The 17,466-nt window shown below is 38.3% G+C and overlaps 1 protein-coding gene across 11 annotated transcripts in view; it reads left to right on the forward strand.

Annotated features, from left to right (window-relative positions):
• The window catches only part of HERC3 (HECT and RLD domain containing E3 ubiquitin protein ligase 3), a 140,396-nt gene that overhangs the window by 28,052 nt on the left and 94,878 nt on the right, over nucleotides 1-17,466 (forward strand). For all 11 annotated transcript variants that reach the window (XR_009540223.1, XR_009540222.1, XR_009540221.1 and 8 more), the window contains one exon: nucleotides 16,586-16,745. Coding sequence is in view for 7 of the 11 variants with exons in the window: in XM_060147568.1 (XP_060003551.1) it covers nucleotides 16,586-16,745 (160 nt within the window). In the remaining 4 variants the exon portion in view is untranslated. The remainder of the gene's footprint in view (nucleotides 1-16,585; nucleotides 16,746-17,466) is intronic.

The following is a 17,466-nucleotide window of genomic DNA, read 5'->3' on the forward strand; positions in this document are numbered from 1 at the left end:
ACTGCGCCACCAGGGAAGCCCATCATTGTAGTTTTGATTTACATTTCCCTAATGATTAGTGATGTTGGGAATCTTTTCGTGTGCTTATTGGCCATTTATATACGTTCTTTGGAGAAATGTCTATTTAAGTCCTTTGCCAATCTTTGAATTGGGTTGTTTATTTTTCATGTTTTAGAAGTTCTTTATATATTATTCCCGTACCAGATACGTGAGTTGGAAATATTTTCTCCCATTCTGTGGGTTGCCTTTTTTCCTCTGTTGATAGTATCTTTTGCTGAACAAAATACTTAAATTTTAATGAAGTTCTGTTTGTTATTTTCTTTGGTTGCCTGTGCCTTTGGTGTCCAAGAAATCGTTACCAAATCCAGTGTTGTGAAGCTTTTCAGTGCAGTGTTTCTTAATATCAGAATCACCTGGCAACTTAAAACTACAGATGTCTGTTCTTCTTCCCTAAACTTTTCTGATTCTGGAAGCTGGGACGGACTCAGGTGTATGTATTTAGAAAAAGTTTCCTAAGGGATTTCTGCTGCTCACTTTCTGTTGTGAATCACTGCCCTAGAGACTCCACTCTGGGTGTTTACTCCTAGGAAGCTTTCCCTAGGCCCTCTCAGGCTGGCTTTGTTACTCATCCTTTGTCCTCTCATAATGTGCTTTGCCCATTTCTGTCTTTGGATTTACTTCATTATAATGAAATCTTTAAATCTGCTGTTATAGACTTTGGGTCACTTTGGATGGATAGATGAATGAATGAGTGAAGAACTAGCTCTTTATCACTCAGGGCACATCGTGGAGGTTACCTCTTCCAAGGAGCCTTTCCTAACTCTCTCTCTCCCCTCCACCACAGGCTGGATTAGATGCCTCTCACGTGGGCTGCTTTTAGCAGTCTGCCATGTGTCTTTCATTACACTGTGCTGTAATCTCATTACACTGTGCTATAACGTCAGTTCATATGCCTTGGTTGCCTCTTCAGTCAGAGTGAACTTGAGTGCAGAACTAATCTTATTTCTTTTTTGACCCCTAATAAAATATCTTGTATATGATAAGCTCATACTTTTTCTGGTGTACTTTATTTTTAACAGCTCTATTGAGACCCCTAATGTTTCATTATCTATCAATTTGAATGGCTAACATTAAAAAGACTGACAATACCAAGTGATAGTGAGAATGGGGGGCAACTAGAACTTTTATAAACTACTGGTATGAATGTAAAATGGCACGGTCACTGGAAATCACTGGAACAGCGCTATCGAGATATAATTTACATACTGTAGGAATCACCAATTTTAAGTGTACAATTTAATGAGTTTTGAAGTCATAGAGAATCAGGTAACCACCACTGCAATCATGAAAGAGAACATTTTTTCATCCACCAAAACTTCTCTTATGCCCTTTGTAGTCTATTCCATCTCCACACCAGCTACTTTCCCTGTATCTACGTTTTGTCACCACAGTTTTTTGTTTTGTTTTTTAAATTTATCTTTGGCCACGCTGTGCAGCACGTGGGATCTTAGTTCCCCGACCGGGGGTCAAACCCATGCCCCCTGCAGTGGAAGCGTGGAATCCTAACCTCTGGACAGCCAGGGAATTCCTGTCACCATAGTTTTGACACTTCTAGAATTTTACACAAATGGAATCCTGCATGAGGTAGTCTCCTGTGTCTGGTTTCTCAGAATAATGCTTTTGAGGTTCTTCCTGTCTTGTTGCATCAGTAGCTGGTTTGCTGAGTATTACTCCGTTTTATGGATATACCACATTGTTTATCCGTTAACCAGTTGATGGACATTTGGTTTTTTTTCCAGATTTGGGCTTTTTTGAGTAAATCTGCTATGAACATTTGAGTACAAGTCCTTGTGTAGACATATGTTTTCATTTTTCTTCAGCAGATTCCTAGAATTGGGATTGCTGGTTCATATGGTAAGTGTATGTTTGACTTTATAAGAAACTTCCAGATTTTCAATGACCGTACCTACACCGGCAGTTTATAAAAGTTATGGCTGCTTCCCATTCTCACCATCACTTGGTATTGTCAGTCTTTTGTTTATTTGTTGTTTGTTTGTTTATTTATGGCTGCATTGGGTATTCGTTGCTGCGCGTGGGCTTTCTCTAGTTGCGGTGAGCGGGGGCTACTCTTCGTTGCGGTGCGCGGGCTTCTCACTGCAGTGGCTTCTCTTGTTGCAGAGCACGGGCTCTAGGTGGGCGGGCTTTGGTAGTGGCTCATGGGCTCTAGAGCGCAGGCTCAGTAGTTGTGGTGCACGGGCTTAGTTGCTCCACGGCATGTGGGATCTTCCCGGACCAGGGCTCGAACCCGTGTCCCCTGCATTGGCAGGTGGATTCTTAACCACTGTGCCACCAGAGAAGTCCCAAGTCTTTTCAATTTTAGCCATTCAAATTGATATATAATGGAGTCTCCTTGGGGTTTTAATCTGCGTTTTGCTAGTGACTAATGATCTTCAGCAACTTCTCACATGCTTATTTTTAGCAATTCATATGTCTTATTTTTGGCAAAGTATATATTCAGATATTTTGCCTGTTAAAAATCAAATTGCTTGCCCTATTTTTGAGATGTGTCTTGAATATATAAAGAACAATTACAAGTCTTTTATCAGAGATACATTTTGAAAATATTTTCTTTGAATCAGTGGTTTTCCTTTTCATTTTCTTAAGTGTCTTTTGAAGAGCAAAACTTTTTATTTTGATGAAATCCAATTATCAGTTTTAGCTTTATGACTTATGCTTTCTATGTCCTAAGAATTTTACCTAACTCGATTACAGTGATTTTTCTCCTAAGTTTTCTTCTTCAAATTTTATAGTTTAGCACTTACATGTAGACCTGTGATCCATTTATTTGTGTATGAATATCCAGTTTCTAGTACCATTGTTGGAAAGACTTTATCCGCCACTGAATTACCTTGGCACCGTTAAACCAGTTGACCATATGTGTGGTGGTCTATCTCTAGACAGGGTTCATGTTTTGCATATGGATATCCGGTTTTCAGTACAGTTGCTGAAAAGACTATCCCACACTGACTTACCTTGGCACCTCTGAAAACCAATTGGCCATATGTGTGGTGGTCTATCTCTAGACATTCTATGCTTTTAATGTACATGTCTATCTTTAGTTCTACACTATGTAGATTACTGTAGCTTTATACTAAATCTTCAGAGCAATAGTATAAATCCTCTAACTTTTTCAGAACTGTTTTGGCTATGCTAGGTCCTTGGCTTTTGCATATATATCTGAGAATCAGCTTTTCAGTTTCTATCAAAAAACCTCCTGGGATTTTTATTAGGATTGCACTGAATCTATAGATCAATTTGGGGAGGATTGACATCTTAATGATATTGAATCTTATGATTTATGAACATGCTATATTCTCCATTTTTGGGTCTTCTTTAATTTTTCTTAGCAATATTTTGTACTTTCTCAGTGTACAGGTCTTGCACATAGTTTGTCCCTAAATTTATAATGTTTTGGATGTCATTACACATGATATTTCTAATTTTTTGTAGTTTATAGAAATATGGTTAATTTTTTGTGGATTGATCTTGAATCACTTTGCCAAATTCTCTTAATAGTTCCAGTTATGCTTTTTTGTAGACTCCTTAGGAATTTCTACATAAATGACAATGTCTATAAATCAAGTCAGTTTTATTTCTTCCTTCCCAGTCGGTATGTCTTTTGTTTTATTTATTTTTTGCCTTATTTTACAGAATGAACTCTAGTACAATGATGAATAGAGGTTGTAAAAAAAAAAAAAGGACATCCTTACTTTGTTCCTGATTTTAGAGAGAAAGCATTAGTTTTCAACATTAAGTGTGATGTTAGCAGTGGGTTTTTCTTGGATGCCTTTTATCAAGTTGAGGAAGTTCTCTGATATTTATTCATTTTGTAAAAAATCATGAGTGTTGAATTTAGTTAAATGCTATTCTGAACCTATTGAAGTGATGGTATTGCTTTTTTTCTTTTTGGGCTTTTCCTTTTTGTCTGTTAAGATGGTGAAATACATTGATTATTTTTGAGTATTAAACCAACCTTGCACTCATGGAATAAATCTCACTTGGTAATTTTTATATATTGCTGCTTTTGATTTCTAAAACTTCTATTAGGATTTGTGCATTTTATGTTCATAAAGATTATTGTTTTCTTTTCTTGCAGTGCCTTTGGTTTTGTTACGTGGGTAATGCTAGCCTCATAAAATGAGTTGGAAAGTGTTTGCTCTTCTGTTTTCTAGAAGAGTTTGTCTATATTATATACAGGTTTATTAGAGGTTATTATTTTTTACTTAAACGGTTGGTAGGATCACCAGTAAAGCCATCTGAGGCTACAGTTTTCTTTGTGGGGACATTTTTAAGTTACAATTTCAATTTTTAAAGGAGATGTGATGTAGGACTAATTAGATCATCTGTTTCATCTTCGGTGAGTTTTCATAGTTTGTATCTTTCACAGAATTTGTCTACTTCACCTAGGTTGTCAAATTTATTAGCAAAAAATAGTTCACAATGTTCCCTTATTATCCTTTTCATGTCTGTAACATTTCTTTTCCTGATATAGGTAATTTGTGTCTTCTCTGTTTCCTGGTTAGACTGGCTAGGGGTTAATCTGTTTTATTAATATTTTCAAAGAAAAAGTTTTGGTTTTAGTGATTATTTTTAATCTTTTTTGGTTTTCTTGGTTTCATTGATTTGTGCTTTTATATTATTTCCTTTTGTTTACTGTGTTTAATTTACTGTATTTTTTCTATTAATGCAAAATTTAAACCACTGATTTGCCACTTCTATTTTAATAAGTATTTCATGTTAAAAATTTCCTTTAAGCATCACTTTACCTGTATTCCACAAATTGTAATTGGATGTTTTTATTCAATTCAAAATATTTTGTAATAATTTCCCTTATGATTTCTTCTTTGACCCATAGGTTATTTAGAAGTGTGTAGTTTAACATCCAAATATATAGGGATTTTACTGATATTTGTCAGTTAATGATTTCTAGTTTAATACTCTGTGGTCAGGGTACATATTTTATATGATTTCAGGCCTTTTAAATTTATTCAGATTTATTTTATGGCCCAGAATGTGGTCTATCTTGGTAAGTACTCTGTGTGCAGTGGAAAAGGATGTGTGTTTTGTTGTTGATGGATAGAGTGTTTTATAAATGTCAATTAGACAAGTTGGGTGATAGTGTTGTTCAGATCTTCTGTATATTTATTGATTTTCTGTTTACTTGTTATATTAGTTACTGAGAGAATAGTGTTAATCTTTTTTTTATTATTTTATTTATTTATTTATTTATTTTTTGCGGTACGCAGGCCTCTCACTGTTGTGGCCTCTCTCATTGCGGAGCACAGGCTCCGGACGTGCAGGCTCAGCGGCCATGGCTCATGGGCCCAGCCGCTCCGCGGCATGTGGGATCCTCCCGGACCGGGGCATGAACCCGTGTCCCCTGCATCAGCAGGCAGACTCTCAACCACTGCGCCACCAGGGAATCCCTAATCCTTGACTATTATTGCTGATTTGCTTATTTCTTCTGGCTCTATCAGTTTTGCTATATGTATTTTAAAGTTCTATTATTAGGCATGTACATATTTAAGATCGTCAGATCTTCGTGATGAATTGTTCCTTTTAACATCATGAAATATCATTCTTTATCCCTGATAGTATTCTTTGTCTTGAAATCTACCTTGCCTCGCATGAATATAGCAAGTTCAGCTTTCTTTCGATTAGTGTTAGCGTGGTGTATCATTTTCCATCCATTTGTGTTTTATTTTTCTGTGTGTTTATACTTAAAGAGGTTTTTAAAAAAGACTGCATAGAGTTGGTCTTGAGCGTCAATCCAATCTGACCGTCTCTGTATTTTGATTGGGGAGTTTATATACACACATTTTTAAAAGAAAATGGACAGAGGACTACAGTTCCATAGATAAAGTAGATAGATCTCGGTGCAGGGATGTTTTGCCTGCTGTGATAAAAATTTACCCAATCTGTAAACATCAAGTGGGACTAACTGTCTTTAGGAAGCCCCTCCAGAAGCATCTCATCTTGCATTGTGATTGCACAGAGATATTGTTTATAAGGTAGCATATAGTCTAAAATAGTCAGTAAGCAATCTGCAGTCTTGGAAATGGTCTCCTGTTGCTACATCACATGAAAAAAAATTTGAGTTGTTGAAAAAAGATGTGAATAAGAGAGGGAAGTGGTAAAAAGTCCTTTTAAAAAAACTTAAAAATTTTCCCTGTTACGAAAGTAATACATGTGTATTGCTCACAGTTTAAATACCCATAAGCAAGAAGCAAGTAAGAGTGTTTTACTCTTTAATTCTACCACCCTGAACAAAAAACATTATTGCCTTGAAATATATCCTTCCAATATTTTTTAAACATCAATGTAATTTTCAAATGGAGTCACACTGTAATACTTCTTTGTATCTTTCTTTTCCACTTAATATGTCGTGAATATTTTTCCATGATGATGTTCATACTGATCTATATCAGTCTTTCTAATGGCTGCATATTTCAATTTATAATGTATAATCTCAGTTTCTAATTTTTGTCTCTGTTAGTAGCAATGCAGCCTATAGTATTCCTTTAGGGTACATTTGTAGAAATTCGACTGTTGGATCAAGGAACATGCAGAATTCTAAAGCTTCTGGAATATTGTCAAAACGCTTGCCTTAAAGTTTGTACTGAGTGGACGTATACTAACATCAGGTGTCTACTTTTTTGGGAGATACGGTTTGGATTTGTATCATAACTTCAATTTTCTGGGCTTTCATTTTTTTCAAAAAGCTAATCAACTTGTGATTGCTATAACTGATTTAATCAAAGATAATTTTTACATTTACGACAGTTTAAATGGTGAGCAAAAAATACTTTTAACACAGCCTCTTGGAAAAGAAGTGGGGTGGAAAGTATTTTGTTGTGATTGCATAGTTAAAACATGTCAGCATCTCAGTGTATTTTGTGATTTCATATAGAGGGTTTTTTATTCTCTTTTGGGTCATCCATGGGTTTTCGCTGCCTTGCAAGGAGGCCAAAGTTAAAAAAATTTGAGCTCTAAGGAGGTGAAGTAGTGCTAGTGTTAAGTTAATATATATATTGCGCCCCCCGTTCCTTGGTGCAGGGCTCTTGAAAGCCTTGTGAATTTCTAAGTGATGCGAGTACTAGGAGCGTCTTTTTTTTTTTTTTTTTTTTTTGCTACGCTGTGCAGCTTGCAGAATCTCAGTTCCCTGACCAGGGATTGAACCCGGGCCCTCGAAATCCTAACCACTAGGCCACCAGGGAATGCCCCATCTTTTGTTCTAATGAGGTGACTCTTGTTGGGCTCCTGGGTGGGTCCTGGTCACCAGAAAGATCCAGCCATGATTAGAGGCTTGGCATTTTCAGCCCTACCCCCCCATTCTCCAGAGGGGAGAGAGGGGCTGGAAATGGAGGTCATAATTGGTCACGCCTATGTGAGGAAGCCTCATGTGGTAAAGGAGACATACAGGTCTGGCTTGCGGGAGGAGGGGGCAGGGGCAGTGTGGCAGGGTGGACTGCGCTTTCTTAACAATGTTCTATTTGTATTAGTAAATCCAGTGCAGATTAATTTATTTTCTAAATGGATTGGTCTTGGTTTTGTCACTTCTCTGATTCATGTATCTTTCGAAAATGTTTTAGTTTCTCCTTTCCCCCATAAAGGGTGATGATGCTTTGAAATACCCCTGAACTCCTCCAATGATTTGAAATAACCCGTTTGTTTTCCCCTCCTTATTAGGAATTATAGCACCGTAATGTGTAATTTTTTTTTGGCAGTCATTTGAGACATCTTAAAGCCTGACTTTGCATTTTGATACTAGAGACTTTATATATTCAACAGGTGTTCCCCAGCATTTCTTTAATGAGAGACAGTCTTCCTGGAGCTTACACTCCAGTTCTTTTAGGTACCCAAGCAGGTGCTCCAGAGCTGTCATTGTACAAAAAGCAGAAGTTTTGTGAAGCAGAAAGCATCCATGGTAACCCGTGAGCTGAACTTTGGGGGACTGTTAATATTTTGTGCTGAGGATTAAGATTCCAGTCTTCTTGGAGGCGTCTTGAATTATCAACTGATGGACTTGGGCATTTAACTATACCAAGTTATATATGCCACTGTATCACCGCTGCAGTGGTCCCTTCTGCTTTTAGGGTTCCCTCTATCAGAGCTGTGAGGTAGCTTTCTAATTTACAATCTTTCTCTATTAAAATCCTTTTACAGCATTAGATTATGCCATAGTTGGCAATTCTGAGTTCCTAAAAATAACTGAGTCACTGCAGCTGATCTTATTCTGACTAGTGAAGTGCTAATGACTCAGAAACACAAAGTCTTCTCCCTTCCCATTGCCTGTGACAGGCCTCCATATGTTTTAATTGACTTAGTGATTTTGGCTTATTGCATCTAAATGCATACATGGTAAATTTAGATTTATGGCTTTAAAAAAATATTCTCAAACATGTTTCATAGTGTATAAGTGTTTTCAGGCTTTGTGTGTGAACATTAACGCCCAATATTAAAGTCACCTGGCCCTGAACTGAGAACTACTACTCTGAATTTTGTTGTAATTAATCTTTGTCTCTGATTCTTTAGTTAAAAATATTTGGCTTAATGATTGTTTAAACTTGGGCAGTCAAGCATAGGATCAAGCAAATAAGTGTTTGATATGCTCAGGTAACTTAAAATGAAGCATCAGCTGCTCAGAGATACTGCCCACAGCCGGGAATCCAGCTCTTAGGTTAAACACAATTGTAGTTTGAACATTTGTGGAAAAGCTACACCTTTGAATTTTTTTTTTTAATTTAGCCAAGTGGAACAAAGACAGTTTGTGAACACACACAAATAGCAGGAAAAAAATGTTACTTTAAAAGTCAGACTCTGGGTTTCTAGTTCCAGGCAGAACAGAGTAAGCACATTCCTTCCTGTTGCTCCTACTGAATGCAACTGTAAAACCTTGATACAATGCATGGAGCAGCTATTTGAGTGCTCTGAAAAGCAAATAATAGGTGGATTGGGACAGAAGACCAGAATGCGAAGTACCACTGAACTGGCAATGAGTTTACCATTTTCCCTTTCTGGTCTTCCTGCCATTTGGCCCAGAGGCAAGCACAGCTGTGGAAGTACAGTATGTAGGCTAAAAAGGGAGCCCCAGGAAATCTGAAAGTATCTGAGAGATCTCAGAGAAGGAGGAGCTTGGGAAAGCAACTCCATATAGTTATCTCTGAGCTCTTGGGCTCATCCCTGAGCTGTTTGTGTGGATCTCATCCTACTTAGCATGTAAGTGACTTTGAGAATTTACCTAATAGACCACCACTCAGGTTCCAGACTGGCCACTGTGTGGCGCATGCAGGACACAAATCCAAATAGCATGCAAAGGCTTTGAAAAATAAAACAAAAGTGTTACCATTCTCCAGAAGATTTAAATAAGACCCACAGTTGTATAATATTCAAAATGTTCATACAATCATACTCAGCATATGAAATCCCAGGGAAATCTCCACTAGCATGGGGGGAGACAACAGATGCTAATGCTGGAATGACATAGATGTTGGGATTATCTGATGAAGACTTTATTTAAAGCAGCTATTGTACAAATGTTCCAACAAACTGGCTCAAACTGTTGTGAAACAAATGGACAAATGAAATTCTTTGCTAAGAAATAGATGATATAAAGAAGAGCCAATACAATAATCAAAATGAAAAACTCACTGGGTGGTTTCAATAGTAGAATGGAGATGACAGAGGAAAGAATCAGTGAAGTTGAAGATAAATCAATAGAAATTGTGCAAACTGAGTAATAAAGGTTAAAAATATTGAGAAAAATATTAACAGGGTTTCAGGGGCTTGTGAGACAAGAACAGAAGGTCTAACATTCACGTCAGTCCTAGCAGGAGAAGAGAAAAAATGTGGTGCTGAAAATGATAATGGCTGAAAAATTTCCAAAGTTGGCGAAGGACATAAATATACAGATTCAAGAAGTCAGTAGACCAAGCAACATACATCCAAAGAAACCTACACCAAGACAGATCATAATCAAACTTCTAAAAACTAAAGACAAAGAAAATACTTGAAAGCAGCCAAAGAAAAACAACATATTACCTATAGGGGAATGTGGATTTCACCCCAGAAACTATGGAGGCCATAAGTGGCACAGTGTTTTTAAAGTGCTGAAAGAAAAGTCAACCCAGAATTCTATATTCAGCAAAAACAAACAAACAACAAAAAAAGGCTTCATAAATGAAGGTAGAACAAAGTCATTTTCAGATGAAGGAAACAGCAGAAAATTTACAGCCAACAGACCTGTACTAAACAATAGTTAAAGGAAGTTCTTTGGATAGAAGGGAAATGATACCAGAAGGAATATTGGAACATCAGTAATGAAGGAAGAGCAACAGAAATAGTAGATATCTGGGTAAATATAATAGACTATTCTCTTCTTGAATTCTTTAAAAATATTTTGATGATTGAAATGAAAAATTATAACATTGTGGTAGAGTTTTCAATGTATGCAGGTGTAATATTTAAGATTACTATAACTTAAAGGGGAGAGGGGTAAAGAGACCTATATCATGGGAAAGTTTCTAAATTCCACTTGAAATGGTAAATTATTGATTTAATTAGATTTTGAACAGCTAAATATATTGTAATCTCTAGAGCACTCATTTAAGTAACTATACAAGGAGATATAATAAAAACCACAGTACAATAAAATGGAAAAGTAGAAAATGTTTAATGCAGAAGAAGGCAGGAATGAGGAGAAAGAGTGATGAAAAACAGGGAAGAAACAAAGCAAATAATAAAAAGGTAGATCACGAATCCAAACATATCAATAATTATATTAAATATAAATAGTCCAAACAAAACAATCAATGCAGAGATTATCGTATTAGATTTTTAAAATAACCCAACTGTATACAGGAAGGTTAACTACCCAGTCCTGGGTATTTACTCCAGAGAAAGGAAAACTTATTCTCACACAATAACCTGTACAAGAATGGTTATTGCATCTCTGTTTATAATTGCTTAAAACTGGAAACGGTGCTTTGTGGTACATCCATAATACAATAGAATACTACTCACTAATAAAAAGGAACAAACTATTGATACATATGACAACCTGGATGAATCTCAGAGGCGTTATATTGAGTGAAAGAATCCAGTTTTAAAAGGTTAGGTACTATATGATTCCATTATGTGACAGTATTGAAAATATAAAACTGTAGTGATAGAAAGCATACCAGTAGTCCCCAGGAGTTAGGGATGAGGAGAGAGTGTGACACAAGGGACTTTTCTGGGTTGATGGAACTGTTCTGTATCTTGATTGTGTCACTGGTTATATGTGCTTAAATTCATAAAATTGTACACGAAAAAAGGTCAATTTTACTATATGATAATTTAAAAATTTTTGTAAAAAGCTGACACTGATTTGAGTGCTTTGGCTTAGGAATGAGGTAGAATTCCTTTCATGGAAGTAACTCTTTTTGTTAATTAGATTTAAAAAAATATGTTTATTTATTTACGTGGCTGTGCCACGTCTTAGTTGCGGCATGCAGGGTCTAGTTCCCTGACCAGGGATTGAACCTGAGTCCCCTGCATTGGGAGTGCGGAGTCTTAACCAATAGACCACCAGGGAAGTCCCGGAAGTAGCTCTCTTATGGGAGGGGGTGGTCACTTTAAAGTGAGTTGTGATCCTGCTAGGCATAGTCCAGATCCCCCAAAATGATTAGATGCAGATAAGAAAGTAGTTGGAATATGGCTTGGGAATAGGACCTTTCAGACACAGAAGCAAAGAAAACGAGGGAGAGTCTGGCCAAGTTGTGGGAAGCCAGGGACCCCAGAGGAAAGTTGGGCACTAGGAAATTCTCTTTTTGGGGATCTGCAGGGAACTTGGGTTATATTCTATCAAAGATGTTAAAGAAATGAGGGAAGCTAAGCTGGATTACCTAAGGCTTGTCCTGACTCACTTCTAAATTTTCATGTTTCTGTGATATTTATATGCCCTTTGACTTTTTCTTTTAAATGTGTGCACATGTATCCGTGTATGTGTATATTTTTATAAATAATTTTAAAAATGTAGATAAAAAGTATAAGAATAAAAATGTATGTTTAGTTAAAAAAAGGAGACATCTAAGTGATGGAAGTCTAATCCCCTTTGTCATATTAACTGCTGACACTTAATTTGATTTTAGCTTTATGAAAAATTCACTACCAAATATTGATCACTGATTTTGTATATGCTGTGTACTTTCCACCCAACTGATCATGCTGTTAACTGCAAACTATTGGCTATATTTCTCATCAGAACAGACAGCAAGAGGAAAGAGTCTATTTCCCATTATCCACAGCTAGGCTCTTCACTTCGTAGTTACTGTTACTGATTTAAAATCCGCCTAGCCCTTTTCCACGAGGGAAGATGATACAGACTTGTGGGTGTAATGGGCTTGGAAGTCAGAAAGACCCAGGCTCCAGTCCTAGCTCCACCACTCATTTGTTGTGAACCTTGGCCAAACTACACACTTTTTCTCAGCTGGGGCTTCTTAGAGAGCCGTCAACTCACAGGATCGTTGCAAGGATTAAGTTCATATCAGACTCCATCTACCCTCCAGGCTCATATCATCCTTTTCTGTTACCACCCTATGATGGTTTACTGCCCAGCTTACTGTTAACCTGAAAATACATTAAAAAATTATCACGGGGATCAAAAGCCAAGTAGCAGTAACCCTGATAACATACGTGCAGTTGAACTGCTGACTCGCTGCAAGCAGCATTTCTGCCCTGTTACCTAGGCTTGTTCAGAGTAGATAACCTTAAAGACTTCTAAAGACCTTAAAGTGTTTCTCTGAGAGGATCAGAGATAAAATGTACTTCTGTCATCAAAAAGTGCCAAATATTTCCTTAGCGTGTTTAATTATTTTAACGCGTGGGTTGAGGTTCTGCCATGATCTGCAAAATATCGTGTACGGTCTTGACAGAATGAATCAGAAGAGAATGCATGTGCGAATGTGCACTGCAGCCTGAAGGTTCCCAACTGGGGCAGGGGTGTATTCAGTGAGAAGTGTGAATGCTGCATTCCCAGTCGACCCTGGGGAGTAGATTCTAGAAGAGGGATTAAAGTTTCACCGGAGCAGACCACTAGTAGGAATCAGATGAGCTCGGTTTTCTGGCTAGGAGACATAAAATAAATTGGACTTGATGCAACTATTGGTTTACTTCTCCACAAATCTTTGCATTACTGAACAGTACCTCTGCCTTTGGGACTGCAAGTTGTGTTGTGATCATAGTGGGAGTTCCATGTCTGTTTTGGTGGGTGATATGTGATGGGACAGGGATTGGTTTGCCTAGGGCTTGACCAGACTGGGAGTAAATGGTAACTGGAATCTAGACGTGGCTGCTTTTTTTTTTTTTTTTTTTTTTTTTTTTTGCGGTACGCGGGCTTCTCATTGTTGTGGCCTCTCCCGTTGTGGAGCACAGGCTCCGGATGCGCAGGCTCAGTGGCCATGGCTCACGGGCCCAGCCGCTCCGTGGCATGTGGGATCTTCCCAGACCGGGACACGAACCTGTGTCCCCTGCATCGGCAGGCGGACTCTCAACCACTGTGCCACCAGGGAAGCCCTAGACGTGGCCTTTTGACACTGCTCAGCCATGGTAAAAAAAAGATCAAGAGGGATGCTATTGACAGATACCGAGGTAAGGAAATCGGTGGCAGACCAGAGAGTGTCCTGTCAGACCGGGGAGAAACTTATTAGTGTCATGTGAGGTGGTGCACTCACTTCCAGGCAGGAAAGGCTAATGGTGGACATAGGTCAGGAATTGGGGGGCAGGTGTCAGTCCTAGCCGAGGTATCAGGCCAGGCGCTCAGGCCCAGGAGAACATAAAAGCTGCCCAAATCCTAGAACTATGGTACACTTGGAGATTTGGTTAGAGGAGTAAGAATCTGATTCACCTGAGCTATTTTGGTAAGAGTTTCTCAGTTTTTCCAAAGTAAAGACAGGACTGTTCTTAGTGTGTGGGGCAAGGCTAAGCTGGGAGTTAGGGCCTAATGGTGAGTAGAGGGTAAAGGAGACGCGCAAAGGAACGGCGGGAGTTACAGGTCGTTCAGGAGATTTCTCTGACGTGAACATGTTTTCCGCTGCTTAAAAATTTTTTTTTTTTAAAGTAACATTTATACCAACTCTGTTCAGGTCCAATAGCAACTCCTTACCTCTCCTGTCCCTATCCTTGTCTCACTTGTAGAGGCCATCACTTTCAATGTTTGAAGCTCTTTTTGTTTTTGTATTTACCTTTATATTTCTAAATGACATGCTTATAATGCTATTTCTTGATTTTTTTTAAATGTTGGACATAACCTAGAGGCTTCCCACTGGGGAAGATTAACATGCTTTTATATTCTCCAACCACCCTTTCCTCTTTCTCACCCCTAGACGCTTATCTTTTCCTAAATAGTTGATTTTTTAAGTCAATTAAGTTTTTAACTATGTAAAGTATATTTATTTGGTTATTATGACTTTATGTACCACGATTGCTCTTATTTCCTGTAAAACATTGTGTTTCCTGGAGTTATTTCATTTTTTTCATTTGTGTAGTAATCTCTATTCTCTGACAGAAGTGTAGAACTCATAATAGTATAAACTCATCAGATTGTATGCCATTTTTCACTTCGGAGACATCCCTCCAACTTTGCTTCATAGGCTGCTACGTAGCTGTCTTGGGAATATTCTTCACCTTTTAATATGTAACATTCCTGTTTCCTGGAACCTGAATCTTCCTTTGTTTTGGAGCCATGATGTTAGGTAACTAACTGAGAAAGGCAGCATGGGAGATAAAATATTTTGAGAGCCTTACATCCCTGAAAATTGTTCTTTTCCCCTTTCCTCTCATTTGATTCATGGTTGACTAGATATGGAATTCTCGGTTGGAAGTCATTTTCCTTCAGAATTGAAGGCATTGCTTTATTGTCTTTCTAGTTTTCAGTATTGCTTCTGAGAAATATGCCATTTTGATCCCTGTTCTTTTGTATATAAACTGTTTTCCTTTCTAGAAACTTTTAGAATCTTTTCTCGGTGTTCTGAAATTTCAAACTGAAGTGCTGTAAAGTAGGTTTTTATCAGTCTTTATTCTGAAGTTTTAATAGGTCCTTTCACTGTGAAACTCATGTCCTTCAGTTATGAGCAATCTTCATGTCTTTCTTCTCTGAAATTTTCTACTTTGTGTTTTTTCCATTCTCTCTCTTTTTTTAATTTATTTATTTAATTTATTTATTTTTGGCTGCGTTGGGTCTTCATTGCTGCGCACAGGCTTTCTCTAGTTGCGGCGAGCGGAGGCTACTCTTGCGGTGCGCAGGCTTCTCATTGCAGTGGCTTCTCTTGTTGCAAGCACGGGCTCTAGGTGCACGGGCTCAGTAGTTGTGGCTCGCGGGCTCTAGAGTGCAGGCTCAGTAGTTGTGGCGCACGGGCTTAGTTGCTCTGTGGCATGTGGGATCTTCCCGGACCAGCGCTCGAACCCATGTCACCTGCGTTGTGGCGCACGGGCTTAGTTGCTCTGTGGCATGTGGGATCTTCCCGGACCAGCGCTCGAACCCATGTCACCTGCGTTGGCAGGTGGATTCTTAACCACTGCGCCACCAGAGAAGCCCTCCATTCTCTTTTTAAAGTTCTTATTTTTCCGTTGTTGGGCCTCTTGGAATAATCCCCTCATTTCTTTCTTTTCTTGCCTTTTCTGTTTCTTAGGAAATTTCAGTTCTTACTTCCCATCCTGCTTTTGAAGGTTTTTCCTTTAAATTTATGCTGCCACGTTTCCATTTTCCAAGATAACTTTATTTTTTGAATGTTGGAATGTTTCTTGTCTTCTTTTATTTTTCTAATGACTTAATTTTTTTTTCTGTTCCCTGCATGACCTATTTTTCTTCAGAGTTCATTTTCTTCTGTTACCTTTGCTCTTTAACTTTTATGTTAAAATTTCCTCATGTATATGTTGACCCTTGGCCAGTCCTTTATATTAAGAGTGAGGTGCTGAAACGTGAGTGGAGCTGTGTGTGGGCAAGTCTCGTTAACTAGCGGGAAGCTGGACGTTTCATTGAGGGACCCACAAACGTCAGTAGCTATGGGTCTTGTCTTTTGGGCCAGTTTTCTCAGAGAAATCCTTCTATCTTCTGGCTGGATAGGTATATAGAGAGAGATTGTGTTCTGGAACTAAGGGGAGAAAGGTGTTTTTCTGGATGGGGGAGGTCTCATTGTTCCCAGGCAAAATTTCACTCAGTCCCACTGCTTTTAGGAACATGCCCCACTCCCACTCCCACTGGGGCCTCGCTGGCTCCACATGTCCGAATAGTAAAGCCTCCAGGCATCTTTCTGGGGAGAAGTGGCAGGCACAGGGGGTAACATCTGGTGTGTGTCGCTCCAGGCATGTGTGCTAGCCAGTATATCTGGGTTTCAATGGATACCTTTTAGAAACGTATAAAATCTTTATACATATACAGATGTAGTGGTTCTCTCTGAAAAGCATAACTGCCTAGGAAGCTAATTCTGTGTAATTCCTGTTTCTGGGCTTTACATTTTCCCCCTTTGGTTTTTTTTTTTTCCTTCAGAGCAAATTGGAGCTCTGGCAGATCAGCATATTGTCCACGTGGCGTGTGGTGAGTCCCACAGTCTGGCCCTCAGTGACCGGGGCCAGCTGTTTTCTTGGGGCGCAGGGAGCGATGGTCAACTAGGACTCATGACTACCGAGGACTCTGTGGCAGTACCCAGGTAAGACTCAGTTGCTGTAACTATCATCTCCTGCTAGTTTCTTTGTTAGATTCCTTGGTTTGGGTTCTGCTGTCTTCTTTTGATTGCTGTTTCCTTTGTGTCGCTGTCATGCCTTATACTGTTACAACACTTGTCACAAAAATTGTCATTCTTTATAGAAGTGTCTGTCTCCAGTTAAAAAAGGTGAGTTGTTCAGGAACCGTACTTTATTTATTCCAGTAGCCTAGTTGCTGGCAGAGTGTTTGGAACTCAATAATGTTCGAATAAAAAAACACCTGTTCATATTGCTGGACTTACAAACCTTTAACTTAAAATTGCAAACCTAAAACAATTATTCAATGAGTCACTTTAAAATAGAACCACAAGGCTGACCTGATACTCTGGTAACAGGCCAAATTACCTTGAGCATTACCAACAGCTAAAATACCAAATATACATAAGTTGTTTAACACAAAAGTACTAATACGATGGTTTTTAGTCCCTTAAGTATTTACTTAATTCTGAATCTTAGATGATTTGGCTAAATACGTAACAGATGCTTCACTGCTAAGTAAATGTCTAAAATATTGAAGTTACTTTCAGGTGGATGTTTTGGAGAGGGGGCATCTCTGTTTGTTGAGGGTTCTTAATGAGCAAAGAGACCACTGGTTTATTTCCTTCATTTAATTCCTGCTCCTTTATACTGCAAGTGTACAACATTCCTTGTATTGCAGTACTTGTC

The sequence above is a fragment of the Lagenorhynchus albirostris genome, chromosome 4 (assembly GCF_949774975.1).
Source record: "Lagenorhynchus albirostris chromosome 4, mLagAlb1.1, whole genome shotgun sequence".
Taxonomy (NCBI): Eukaryota; Metazoa; Chordata; class Mammalia; order Artiodactyla; family Delphinidae; genus Lagenorhynchus; species Lagenorhynchus albirostris.